We start from the raw sequence: 14,255 nt of genomic DNA on the forward strand, positions 1-14,255 counted from the left end.
CTCTCATGTCTCTCATGTGTCTTCATGTCTCATGTGTCTCTCATGTGTCTCATGTGTCTCATGTCTCTCATGTGTCTTCATGTCTCTCATGTGTCTTCATGTCTCATGTGTCTTCATGTCTCTCATGTGTCTCTGTGTCTTCATGTCTCATGTGTCTTCATGTCTCTCATGTGTCTCTGTGTCTTCATGTGTCTCATGTCTCATGTGTCTTCATGTCTCTCATGTGTCTCTGTGTCTTCATGTCTCTCATGTGTCTTCATGTCTCTCATGTGTCTTCATGTCTCTCATGTGTCTTCATGTCTCATGTGTCTTCATGTCTCTCAGTGTCTTCATGTGTCTCATGTCTCATGTGTCTCCTCTGTAGCAGCTGCTGTCTCATGAACCCACCTGATTGGCCCACTGCTCTCAGCTGGACCAATCACTGTCCCTGGTTCAGCTTCTCTCTGATCCTCCTGCTCATCACTTTTTATTTATAGTTTTTAATAAAGTTGCTTTCTCTCTGTTACGAGCTGACCAGAGACATGTGAACCAAGTGAAACCACAGGAACCTTCTTCGAACCTTCATCATCTTCATCGTCTTCATCAGCGACACGCAGGAAGCAGCCCGTCACCATGGAGACGGAAACACATCGGCTAGCTCCCGTGTTAGCATCAGGTTAGCATCCGGTTAGCATGCTAACAGAAGCTCACGGGGATAAAACGGTGACAGCTCGTGATCAAAGTTTTACTCACACGTCACAGAGTGGAGGGGATGGTCAGAGGTCAGAGGTCACACAGAGCAGCAGCGCACAGGTTCGATCCCCACACTGTCCGGACACACGCTACAGCTGTTTGACGAGCGGACAGAGGCACCGCAGGGCATGATGGGACATGTAGTTTTATTATTAGTTCGAATAACTAATCCAGCGTGTTTTTTACTTTGTAAAACAGGAAGAGTGTGTTTCTTTAGAAAGGAAGATAATATATATGATTCTAGCGATTATCATAGGACAGAGGTTCAAGAAAATATTACATAACTAATAATCATAATTATTATTTTACCAGACTGTCCGTTTCATTCGTATTTAATTTGACACAGAAACACATGATCAGCTCATTTAATATTAGTCATTAGTTTCTAATGTTAATCAAGTTTTTGTTTTGGTAGTTTGACTCTAGTTGAGTTAAGAACAGAGGAAGTTGCTCCTTGTTAACATCTGTGAGACAAACTGGGAATATGAGACTAATAACCTGTGATTGATTGATTATATCATCAATATCATTCATTATGTTTTATTTATTGTGTCTGATCACACCCACTCAGGTAAGTTATGTCACTCAACTGAGGACCAGATGTTCCATCTGAGTTCCAGATGTTCCACCTGAGGTCCAGATGTTCCACCTGAGTTCCAGATGTTCCACCTGAGGACCAGATGTTCCACCTGAGGTCCAGATGTTTCACCTGAGGTCCAGATGTTCCACCTGAGGAGCAGATGTTCCTCCATTTGTATTAAAATGCAACAGAATGTTTTTATCATATGGAGAAAGTGGATTTGACTGAATGTGCAGTAGTGACGTTTAATGAGTGCTGAGCTGCTGATTCCTCAAGGTGACCCTCCACCGACCACCTGGCCTGTTTCCCATCACCCCCCCCCCGTGTGAGGTCCATGTGATTAGAGCTTTAATTAAGAACAAATTTCCACTGTGATCAAATGACACGGACGGCTGTGACAGCTGATCCAGTGTCAGTCCTCTGAGGTCCCGACTGTAGACACACAAACTCGCTGCAGTAAAAGTCCATGAAGCATCATGTAGTTAAAGTATCAGCAGTAAACAAAGAGAAGCAGCGATGTGACAAAACTGTTTAACGATAAAAGGCTAATAACATGCTGGTAATATGACAAAAGGCAAATAATTTCACAATAACATGCTAATAACATGATAACAAGCCACTAACAAAGAGAACCTGCTGAGAACATGAAGGACAACAGCAGTTGTGTTTATTGTGTTTATTGTGTTGGTCTGGTCACATCTTTTTAAGAGATTATATACACATTAGTACAAGAAGAGTTTTCCAAAGAATTACACAATCAAAACCAAACGACCGACAACTCTGGTGAAAAAAGATTTTATCACAAGTGTGTGTTTCCTGTGAGCTCTCTCCACTTCCTGTTTTCTTACGCTGCACTTTTTATCGTTAAAGCTCAACGAGAGCAGCAAGTTTACGCTCTCATTTTAAGACCATTTTCCAGTTAAGAAAGAACAGATGCAGTGAATTAATAACTACAGCAGACAAATACAAAAAAAAACCAAGAGTCTCTGGACTGATCAGTTTCAAAAACCCACAAGAGTTGTACAAAAAGTTAGCTTTTACTTTGAAATCTTATTTGGACTGAAAGAAAAACTGTATATTTACCCACATGTGCTATAATAACATGTTTGTGCTATAAATGTTACCTTGATTAAAATAATTTACTATTTCATACTCGGCTGATTTTAACTAGTTATGAAAAGATAATGCCGCCCCCATCAGAAAGTGGAAAAACACATGACTCTTCACCTTTTATTTCACAATCACTGAATATTCACCAAACAGCTTCACATTTCATCCTCTCACTCACTCAAACTACCTGATGTCATGGACAGAAAAAACAGGACAGGTGAGGATTAAAAACAATCGCACTGCACGCCAGCGCCTGGACGAGCAGCTGTGAGGCGCCGAGGCGTCTTAAGGCTCGCAGATCAGCGTCTCCACCACGAACGTGTTCTCGAAGTGACGGATCTTGTGGCAGTTGAGAGCTTCACGCTTCTGCATGCCTGTTAGGACGGAGAGACGCGTGGTTAACGTTCTGCTTCAAGTTTACGGAAAGTTACAACCTGTAATGGTTGAGACAGTGTCCCTCAAGGATCCGTGTTCGGGCCACTGCTGAAGACATTTCCCTTCATCATAAAAGTATATTTAAATGAGCCCAATCACCTCACGCTGAAACAAGTTAGCATTAACGTTAATTAGTGTGATAGTAAAAGTAGCTACGCTCGCTGTGTCATTAAAAAGGACTGAATGATCTCAGGTTCCTACCCAGAATCCTGTCTCTGCGCTGCAGCTTGAACGTGTCTTTGCCGCGGCAGAGGTTGTAGATGAAGTAGCCGAGCTGCTCAACATGCTCCAGGCGCTCCGTCACCATCATCTCCTCATGGACCAGGTACGACTGGGGCAGGTAGGTTCCGGCCTGGAGGACCGAAGAGGACAGAGGAGGTGAGAGGACGACAGAGGACAGGTTCAAACATGTCATGAAAAATGTCACTGGATTAAAGGTGAAATCGTGGTCTTACCTTGACATTGACGAGCAGCTCCAGGAAGTCTCTGGGAGGCATGACGATGGAGGTGTTGAGCGGGATGACGTAGCACTTGTTCAGGCTCAGATCCAGGTAGGCGGTCAACCTCTGAGACAGAAGACAAACATGACTTTAATTCATTCATTACAGGACATCAGGTCGGTCAACACAAATCTCTTTGTCCCCTCAAACAGGAAACTGCGTCCTCGTCAGGTGTCTGCGGCGTCTCACCCTCTGGAAGTCGTGGACGATGTCTGCCGGGTCTCCGTCGTCGAATTCGGGCACGGGGACGCTGATGAGCTCAACCTGCTCCTTCTCCAGCACCCGGATCCTCTCCTCCAGCTGTCGCAGGTGGAACTGGTTCGGCAGCGCCACGTCCACCTGCAGACCAGCGACACCAGTTAATCAACCAGTCAGTGGTTCATCGTTTACTGGTTGAAGCAGCAGATTTAAGCATTTTCATTAAAAATGTGGTTTCAACTTTTAAATCACCGCAGCCTGGTTGTGTGCGTTTGTCAACCAGTGGAGTTTCAGTCTACACCATGAGGTCACTGGGACCTTTGATCACTGAAATCTAATCCGCTCATCTTTGAGTCCAAGTGACAACACGTCAACATTTAGAGAAAGTCCCCAGAGGCAGACTTGAGATATCAGCTGTCTCTCAGTTCAGAGGCTGGATTTGAACAGTGTCTCTTTTTCAAGGCTCCTTCAACTGCGACCCACAAATGTGTCCTTTCATCCTCCAGGGACAAACTTGTCTTTCAGTGACAAACCGGTCTTCAAAGAGTTAATGGCACAGACGAGACGTCCGATGCTTCGGTATCATGCTTTAACTCAACCGAACAGCTAACAGTACACATCTAAACCTTCTCCTTGTGTCTAACTGCAGATTTGTTGCTATGTAACAGCAACAGGGGCTAAGACGTAAAAGTGTAGAAATCTGGAGACCATGTCAGTTTGGCCTTCGCGGTCTACACGGCCCGCGGACGAGGCAGTCGTCATCTTAGACTTATCCATTATGTTCAAGAGACCAAAAACAGGTTTTGCGAGGTCACAGTGACCTCGACCTTGGACCAAGTCTAAGTCTAATGTTTGTAACCAAGAAATTCTCTCAAGGCTTCATTGAGATGTCGTGTTCACAAGAATGGGACAGACTGAAAATATAATGCCTCCTTCCACTGGGTGTCGCCAGCGCAGACAAATACAAATACAGAGATGAAATGTGGCGCTGCAAAGATGAATGAAGCTGGAGTTCAGTGAAGAAGAGCAGATGTGTTGTCTCGTACCTCCTCTTCCTCTCGGATCATGAAGTCTCCCTCACGGTAGTGAACTCCGCACACAAACACTGGACTCTCCTGCGGTGACGAGGGGAAAAGGAAAATGAGTTGTTTTCAACAGGAAGTACAGAGACAAAATGTGTTAATTACTTTTCTTCCAAAACATCCACACAGACAAGTTCTTTATTATTTTTCTTTCGTCCAGTTGGATGACGCCCGCAGCCTCGTGCTGCTGCCGTCGTCCTCATGCCACCTGAACAAAACACAGGAGGAGGAAACACCTCAAACTGGAATAAACCATCCGACGTGTTCCGACCTGCGGCTTCACTCTCCTGGTCGTCGGGTGGAGTCGGACCTGAAGCAGCTCACAGGAACCGTTTACCTGTCGGAACCTGTCGCCTCATATTTCCTCCTGCAACGTGTGGTTCACAGTTTCAATCCTCGTGGCTCGATTACGATTGATTTTTATTAGGAAAACAAGGATAAAACAGAGTAAATCCTCATCCTTCAGATCCTGATATGGAAACTGTTATTTTACTAAATGAACAAAGCACACTGTGCATTTGTTTCGTCAGAAAAAATAAAAAATGTCTTAATTCAAGTTCTATATATTTAATTGCTTTTGTGTTTTATAGTTGTTTATAATAAAGATGATGGTTAAACTGTAAAATATCAAACCTCAATCACATTTCTTTGTCATATCTGCTGATATATCTGTGTCCGATTTCTTTTCCTATGTTAACCTCGACTCACCTCCAGGATGTAATAGCGGTACAGGTACGCTCCTCCGACCACCACCCCAGACAACATGAGGGCCAGACCCAGACACATGCACCAGCACCAGGCCCGGGACTGGTGACGCACCGGCACAGCTGCCTCCGCATCCTGCAGCAGAGAAGAAGAAGAAGATGAAGAGACGCAGACTGAATGTTTATAACTTATGACAAATCACTTTCTTTACTTTCACATGTTCAGTTTCCAGGTTTTGATCTAAAAGTTTGTTTCTCTGCATTTAAAACACGGTTAAAGATTCAGATTCACTTTTTCTCTTCCATCGGTTCCTTAACTTCTCAAACACATTTGTGTCGTCTTTTTTCAAAACAACATTTGAGACAGAACAGAGCTCAGTAACCATCAGACAAGAGGACATTAGCCAGAGAACAGTTGTTCTCCTAAAAGAAGATATGAACTGGGCGGTGGAGAATCAGAAGAGTGTGTGTGTGTGTGTGTGTGTGTGTGTGTGTGTGTGTGTGTGTGTGTGTGTGTGTGTGTGTGTGTGTGTGTGTGTATACGGTGTGTGTGTGTGTGTAAACAGGTTTATCAGCCGCTGGACTCTGACCCACAGAATAAAAACCTGACGTATTTTAAGGGCGAGTCCCAACATGTCGTCTGTACTCGTCTCCTCTTGAGAAAAAGCTAAAAAGCTTTTCTGTGCAACTGAGAAACTGACAGGAATCTCTCATGAAGCTCTGCTGCTCTGTTGACGTTTCCCTGAACAAGCACATCGTTTTTTTAACCAGTGTCTGAAAACACAAAGTGTGGTTTCACTTTCACATCAAAACTTTGTTTTCAACACAAACTTTCCCTGATGTTACTTCATCAGCTCCACTGAGGAACTCTGGGTCGTTGGGGGTTTTTGATTTGGTTTTCCATTGGCCGTTGTTACATCATTTTGTTCTCAACAAATTATAGAATGAATCAGTAAAGATTTTCAACTTGAATAATTCGTTCATCAAGATCTGATGTGTGATTTAAGTCTTTTTGGACAGTTGTAATAATCACTGTCACCAGACACCAGTGAAACTGAGCTGCAACTAATACTAATAACACGACTAACGATAAGATGATAAACTACTTCATTTAAAACAATCATTGAATTCTTCACTCAAGTGTCACAAGTAAAATATTCCCAGAAGTCGTTCAGCTTAGCATTTCCTGTTCAGATATGAAAACAAGGAAGGACAGAGCACATGGGGAACAGGAAGAGCTCTGTCTTTTCTGACCGTCAACAACACAGAAGTTGTGTGAACCTTTTCTGGATGTGATAAATGTTGGGACAGAACAAACTGAACATGTCCTCACAAAAGAGGAAGTGGAAGTGAAACAGAATCCAACATCAAACAGCTCAGTAACAAACTCCACCATGTTGTGATGTCTGAAACAAATCTAAACAGCTCGCAAATGTCCCAATTATACAACTTTTACTTCTGCCATGTCTGGATTTTTATTTGGATCCGCACCAAATTTCACAAACTTAAAAATATCAGATTTCCTTCATCAAGATCAGTGAATATTTCTCTGAGAAATCGAGGAAAACATCAAACTACACCATCACTGTGACCTTTGAACACCTACATCTACTCAGTCATTACATCCAACTGTTGGAAAAACCAGACGGACAACTTGCAAATATCATAAACCTCCGTCCACTGGGAATAAAAACACTAACAATGTTCAAGAAAGTGAAAAGAAATCCTGGATCCTGTTTCATCCCTGAGTCATAAGACGTGAATACACATTATGGTCATGAATTCAGTAGTTATTGTGTGTTACTGCTAACGAACACACAAACAGACAGACGGGGGGGAGCAACTAAATCTGCTCTGTCGACAGAGGGCGATGGACAGAATCTGTCCTTCAGACCATGAGAAACTGGGGATTTGTCTCTACTGAGATTTAGTTTAACACAAAAATAAAAACAACCAATGATCCAAACACAGATCAACTGTGTGAGAAACTCTCTGATCGTGGATCCTTCGTTTCTATTTCACAACTCTGCTGCAGCGACAAGATCTGACAGGCCTGTGGAGGAGCATTTCATAACTGCAACACACACACACACACACACACACACACACACACACACACACACACACACACACACACACACACACACACACACACACACACACACACACACACACACACACACACACACACACACACACACACACACACACACACACACAGGGAACAAGATGTTCCCTCAGAGATTTTTATGATAGCTTAGTTCTTTCTGGTTGACAGGATCAAGACTTTTAAAAATAAAAAAGTGTAAAATTAAAGCCAAAAATGAAAAGTTTGAGTAAAGTTTAAACGGGTTTGTCAGAATTCTGACCTCCACCAAGGAGCTTATGTTTTCATCTGCTTCGTGAGGGTGAACAACAACACACAAACACTTCAGGACTTTTTTGTGTTTATGAGTTTGTGTCATTTGTTGCAGGTATGAACTCTCAGTGATAATCTAGAGGAATGTGAATTCTTAATGGATTTCAAAACTAATCGTTGAACTATGCCTTCACCAACATGTTGTGTCTTGTTGTCTCTGTTTCAGTATTGTGTGTTTTCAGATGTTTGTCAGAAGTTGTATTTTCTCAGTGTGTAAACACAGTATTCTCTGTTTCACTGATCCTGGACGTAAAGCTCTTTAAGCGGATCAGGCTGCGGCGTCCTGGGCATCAGTCCACCTGAGAACAGCGCGTCTTTCTGTCTCCGTGGAGACGGTTACATATCAGTGTCCAGGACAGATTTAGTTTCAGTCTGCTGGTGGCTTCACGTGAAACTCCATCCTCGTGAACCCGACACACCAAACACACCGACTTGATCTGACAACCATCAAACTCTCCAGTTTGAAGGTTCTGTATGAAGAATTCAGGCACAGACAGTTTGTGATCTTCTCATTATGTCAAGTCAACACAGACAGGTCTGTAACGTTTACATTTGAATTCAAACAATATTCACTCGACAGGGGGGGGGCTCAATAATGCTCAAATAATTGAGCATTATTTCCATGCTCAATTAAATTATAGTTTTTCTGCTAAGTGTTTTCATTCATGAAGGTGGGTTTTGACAATGGATAAGTAGCCTTCACTTTATAGCATTAGGCTTTATATAATTCAGATTATTGTAAAGATCAAGATCATAACTGTTAACCTTAATAACGTTATGTGTTATTAAAGCTTTTACTAGACTGTAACTGCAGTGACAGAATAAACACTCGTCTACATGGAGCGGAAGCAAAGCGTTTCTCACAGGAACTCGTATTTAAACGTTGCTGAGCCCGGGGCTCACCACAACCACAGCTTCAATGATCATCTGTCCTATATGTCACAGACATTAAGGTCTGAGCTGTTCTGACTGAATTCAAACCACGAGCGCAGAGGACCTCCTGACTGGGACGGACAGTAGCTGTGTTGTGGGTGAAAGGTGACGGGGCCTCGGGGCTGATGGGGGAGGTCGTCCTCTGCTCACTGTTTATCTGCCGCTCCGTTAATCTTCCATCTTGTGGAGTTTTACAGTCTGGTGCCCAGTGGGTGGCGGATGAATCCATCGGACTGATTAGACCGTAATCCCTTCCAAGCGGTCTGCAGGCCTGAGGTCCAGCGGGAGGACACACAGGAGGGAAACTAATCCGTCCGTTTGCTGTATCAATGAATCTGAAGACAGGAGCTGCTTAAGCGTCTTTACCGTCACACGACCACGTTCCCCTGATGAACAAACTGAGGCGATTCCAACTCGGCCGTCATTATATCAATCATCAGTTGATAGAACAGCTTCAGCCACCGGTGGTTGTTTTGTTAAAAACAGAATCTACAAACATCACAGCAGTGACGATATGTGATCAATAATGTCAACTACTTAAGATTAATTGGTATTGTGAGTCAATATTAACCATTTTTTGCTTTTTAACACAAAACCATTAGTAAAAGTTGAATCATCCAAGATTTTATATCATACAACACGATAACAAAGATCATCCATTTACACACGACTGGTTCATGGGCTCATTAGAAGTTAAATCTCACATGTTAGATTTCTGATATTTACGCGTGTCTGGTTAAAACAGGATCGATTGGTGTTTACAGTCAGCTCTGTCAAAATACAGATTTACGTCACATACACGCACTTTCAATTTCAGTCAACACAAGCAGAGGTCAACATCATCGGAAGGAAGGGATCACGTTTTCAGGTGTTGTGTTATTTACCACACAACAACACAAAGACCAGAAATCCTGTTCTTCAAGGTTTCTAATCGCTGGAGTCTGGTTTCTGTGAACAGAGCGACCTCATGGCTGTTTCTGGTTCAACAGACAGGATCTTACTCTTTAAACAAAAGATCAGTTCTGAGGCGGTTAATGAAACGTACTCTGACCCAACAGCTGAATGAGACTTTTTAAAGTTTCTACCTGATCAGAGCTCATTAAAGGATGAATCTATAAACGAGCTGAGTCATCACAAAGACGGCAGCAGGAAATAAACTGTTAATCTGAGTCAAACTGAGATTATCTGACAGATCAGAAGCTGAATACCTGATTATCTAATCCTAACTGAGGAAACAGTGGAGCCTGAACCGTCCAGTTCTGGGGTTAGATCATAAATAAAACAATGTTTCCTAAAACCTGGTTATTAAACGCTTAAGACAAAGAAATGTAGCGGAGGTTTGATATTTAACAGTTTAAAAAGAAAACACATTCAACCAAATATATTGGATTTATACTGACATTAAATCGATAGTGAAGCTTGTTGGAAGCAGTTGAAGAGATGAACATGTGTGTAGACGTGTTATAAGACTCACTGAGGAAGAAGCTAAACTAAGCGTGTAGACGTGCTCGGCCTAAATATTCATCCTGGTCTATTTATTGTGTCTGTGAACAACCTGAAGCTGCACATTATGTAAATCCTCACAGAAAATCATCTACTCATCACAAAACAAGTATTTGCTCTAGTACTTTGTAGGTTGAAGCTGGAAAGGTCTATAAAAATAGTCATTTTTATCCTCAGGGCATTTTAAATATTCTATTTCATCTAATTTGTTTTATTGTTTTCGTTGTGTGGCTTTTGCATTCGGGTTCTCCCATAATGCATCTGTGTGAGGCAGTTTTAACATTCATTATTGACTGAGATGATTCTGATCTTTGTTATTTTTGCTGATGATGATTAAAACCAGCTGAACGCCGTCGTCTCCTCATCGATCCACATGATCCAAAACACAACGGAGGATGAAAGAAGCAGCAGCTGATCAGTCGGCGGTCAGATCTGACCTTCTCGCTCATTACGAGCTAATCAGGAGTCAGGTTCTCCAGCTCTGACCTGCTAATTGAAGCACTTTCTGTGGTCGCAGCTGCTGGAACACTTTACCACAGTTTCACATAAGCTCCAACATTAACAGTCTTCTTAATAAACTGCCAACAACGACAATGAAAACCCCCTAAACATCAACCAGCACGACTAAAGTTCAGACTCGTTTAGGTCAACTTCACTCCCCAGACGGAAAACATCCAACTGCGATGATCAAGATAAGAGTGGGAGAAGGAGCGGAAACCAAACCAGATCACAGCTGCCACCGCACAGGAAGTCAAATTCAACCTGTGAGCAGAAAATATCAATCACAGCTCAAAGTTCCCACAAGAAAACCACAGCTGTAAAACCGCTTTCACTGTTTATCTCTTATGTAATATTGATTCACTCATGTTCTCATCTTCAACAATAAAGTGAATCTGCAGCTGTTTGTCCTGTTTGTGACACACAAGCACAGCTTTAACGACAGGGCGGAGATGGAGTGAAGACTCAGCTGCAGCTTCCAGACTCTGCATGATTCAAATAACTTCATTACACAGAGCGAACAACGTCTTTGACTCAACAGGACTTAGACCCAACACGAGGAAACGAGTAGAACGAGGAACATTGAGAACAAAGGTGACGACAGATGTGGAGATCGCAGCACAAAGCAAAAAACAATCCAGTTTATCATGGCTGCACAAGTGTCAGTGCAGATAAACCAGGTAGGATGAGCACAAAGTGTTCTAACCACACTCTGCACCTCCTCAGCAAACATCCTGACACGTGACTGCACAGATATTCCCTAAGTTGTTGCCATATTACAGAGAATCTGCATTTTTGTCTTGAGCCGTAATCAGACATGAACTTCGGAGGCACAGCTGGGTCCGGACTTTATCCGGAGTTTGTCTCTGGTGTGGAGCAGCAGAGGCAGGAAGTGACAAATCCATTCTTCTGCAGAGATCACGTTTAGTTTAAATCAGCAACAAAAGCTCAAACCTCTTCGCTGGTGTGTTCTACAAATCTGCCTCCACTTTTTCATCCTGACATATTTGTTTGCTTAAGTTTTCTGTCACGTGTAAGTAACACTATCCGGATTTATACTCCGGAGAATCTCTAGAGAAAGTCCGGATCCTCTCAGACATTTACATTCGGAGTCTGTCACAGCCCTGGTGGAGATTCTCCGGAGTTCGGTGCAGGTTTGAAAGCAGTTTTAATAACATACCTTTGTTTTTCCAAAGCTAAACAACCAGAGACACTTTTAAACCAATGTCCGTATTTTCCTCATGAAACTTGAACTGAACCGTTGAACGAGTTCATGAATATAAGTGAACATGTTTAAATGTGAACGTGTTGTACCCGACGGACCGGAAGAGACACGAGAACACAAAGAAGAAACCGGGAAGAGAACTTCTCCTGTGTTTTCACTGCGTGGTAACTTCCGTTAGCCATTTTCTACTCACCGCGTCCTCCGTAGGAAGAAGAGTTTCCACGTCCTTCTTCACGTCTTTCTGCGTCAGAGCCGCGTTAAAAGAAACTTTCACCATCGTGAGAACGACGGAGAACAAGTGTTACCACTGGACAAACACCGGAACACCGAGGAAACACCGTGAAAACACCGAGGAAACAGCGAGAAACACCGAGGAAACACGCAGAGTCGCTCCGGAGTAAAGTCCTGCTCGTCTCTGAGCTCCAGCGCTAATCAACAGCACGCGGCTTCCGCTGCGGCTTCACAACAAAAGCATAACTGTCCGACCTGGCAACGTTCCCTCTGTGAGCAGGAGAGGGAAATAGATTAATCATGAAGAGCAATCATTTAGGTTCAAATATAATGATACAAATAATCATAACAAATCTAATTCATATTTAAATATTCATCATAATAAGAGTCAAATCAAGACTTAAAGATAAAAGTAAACACTTGAAAATAAAGAATAATAATCTCAACTGTAGTTTATAAACAGTGAAACATTTTACAATGATTTCATTCCATTTTCTTTTATGATTATACTTTATTGAATTCATTCAGAAACATACACATAAACATGGGCGGCTGTGGCTGAGGGGTAGAGCAGTCGTCCTCTAACCTGAAGGTCGGCAGTTCGATCCCCATCTGCATGCCGAAGTGTCCGTGGGCATAGAGTACAGACAGACAGACAGACATATGCATATATACACACACACTTTGTATATATACATATATATCATGGTATATGAGAGTAATTCAACTTTATCAAATCATTTCACTTTCCCCAACCCACCAGTCTCGCTTTGAACCACGCCCACAATGATGATGTAACACAGGTAAAGTTGAGTTGATTGACAGGTGAGGTGGAAAGATTTAAAACGACGCAATCGGCTGGTTTCATCAGAGCTTTCGAAATGAGCCCTACTCTTACTTTGAAGGGGAGCTCGCTGTTTCCGGCCCAGAAACCTATTGTTTGTGTTTCCAGCTGAACGTCAACAAAACTCAGCTGATACCTGGAGAGGGTTGCCAGACCCGGAGTGTCATCCCCCGCTCACACTGAGAGAAAGCACAAGGTCCTTACACAAGTGAGCTGGAGATACTGGACACTGGAAGAACAAGAATTAACTTTGTTAATGCAGCACTTTTAAAAAACACCGTTTCAAACAGCTTCACGTGGTTAAAACAGGATTAAAACATTTCGGGGGGGGTACAAATTAATCAATAAAGTACAATATTAAAACAATAACAATAAAATAGACAAAGTGTGTAGGTAATAAAATGCAGACTCACATTAATAAAAACCTTTTTAACATGATGTGTTTTCAGAGATTCAAAAGACGTCACTGATTCTGTATACTCCATAATCATAATATTATGTACAACTGTTTATTCATTAATTTATCCAATCAGCCAATAATCAACATTACAAATATTGTCCACTTTGCTGTGAGACTAAGAAACAGCTGCGATTATTAACTGTCCCTCTGTAAAATAACTGTTTAATTAGAGATTAGATTCACTGAGACGCCTTCAGACAGGAACACACAGTTCATACAGAACAGTTTCACTTTGCTGAGCTGGTTTCTCTGATATCACAAAGGTAAAATGACGCCACCAACAGGCCACCAAATGAAACGCACCTTGATTAAAACTACTGGTTTGAAAGGTTTTTAAACTTTTCTTCAGATTAGCTCTTAAGTAAGTAAAGCTAACTGCTAGTGTTCAATCATCAATCAATCAAATTTTATTTGTATGGCCCATATTCACAAATCACAGTTTGTCTCATAGGGCTTTAACAAGGTGTGACATCCTCTGCCCTTAACCCTCAACAAGAGTCAGGAAAAACTACTTAAAAACCCTTTTAACAGGTAAAGAACGTAGAAACCTCAGAGACACGTGAGGATCCGTCTCCCAGGACGGACACAAGTGAACAGATGTCAAGTGTAAAGGAGAACATCAAGATAAAGGTTTTAGCAGCATTGATAAGGGTAAACATTTTGAAGCATAACTGAAGGTCAGTGAATTGGTGGATTAATGTCATTAATGGTCAAGTGTCTGAGGAGAAATACTATGTATCGAGCAGTCCTGCTGCAATCATAGTCTGTGGTCAGCAGCCAGCAAGATCAGGATCCACCATC

The 14,255-nt window shown here is 42.3% G+C and overlaps 2 protein-coding genes across 4 annotated transcripts in view; both read right to left on the minus strand.

Moving 5' to 3' along the window:
* LOC118120450 (serine/threonine-protein kinase Nek5) overlaps nt 1–872 on the minus strand; it is a 13,701-nt gene extending 12,829 nt beyond the window's left edge. For all 3 annotated transcript variants that reach the window (XM_035175391.2, XM_035175390.2, XM_035175388.2), the window contains exon 1: nt 733–872. The gene's annotated coding sequence lies outside the window, so the exon portion shown is untranslated. The remainder of the gene's footprint in view (nt 1–732) is intronic.
* Nucleotides 873–1,973: 1,101 nt separating this feature from the next.
* On the minus strand, nt 1,974–12,364 carry itm2bb (integral membrane protein 2Bb). Its single transcript, XM_035175395.1, has 7 exons — nt 12,113–12,364; nt 5,346–5,477; nt 4,602–4,670; nt 3,547–3,696; nt 3,313–3,423; nt 3,059–3,209; nt 1,974–2,796 (listed from the first exon to the last, which is right to left on the minus strand). Exons 1-7 carry the CDS (start codon nt 12,194–12,196, stop codon nt 2,708–2,710), a joined length of 786 nt encoding a protein of 261 aa, XP_035031286.1. The 5' UTR covers nt 12,197–12,364; the 3' UTR covers nt 1,974–2,707.
* Between the last annotated feature and the right edge of the window lie 1,891 nt (nt 12,365–14,255).

Source organism: Hippoglossus stenolepis, chromosome 13 (genome assembly GCF_022539355.2).
Source record: "Hippoglossus stenolepis isolate QCI-W04-F060 chromosome 13, HSTE1.2, whole genome shotgun sequence".
Lineage (NCBI taxonomy): Eukaryota > Metazoa > Chordata > Actinopteri > Pleuronectiformes > Pleuronectidae > Hippoglossus > Hippoglossus stenolepis.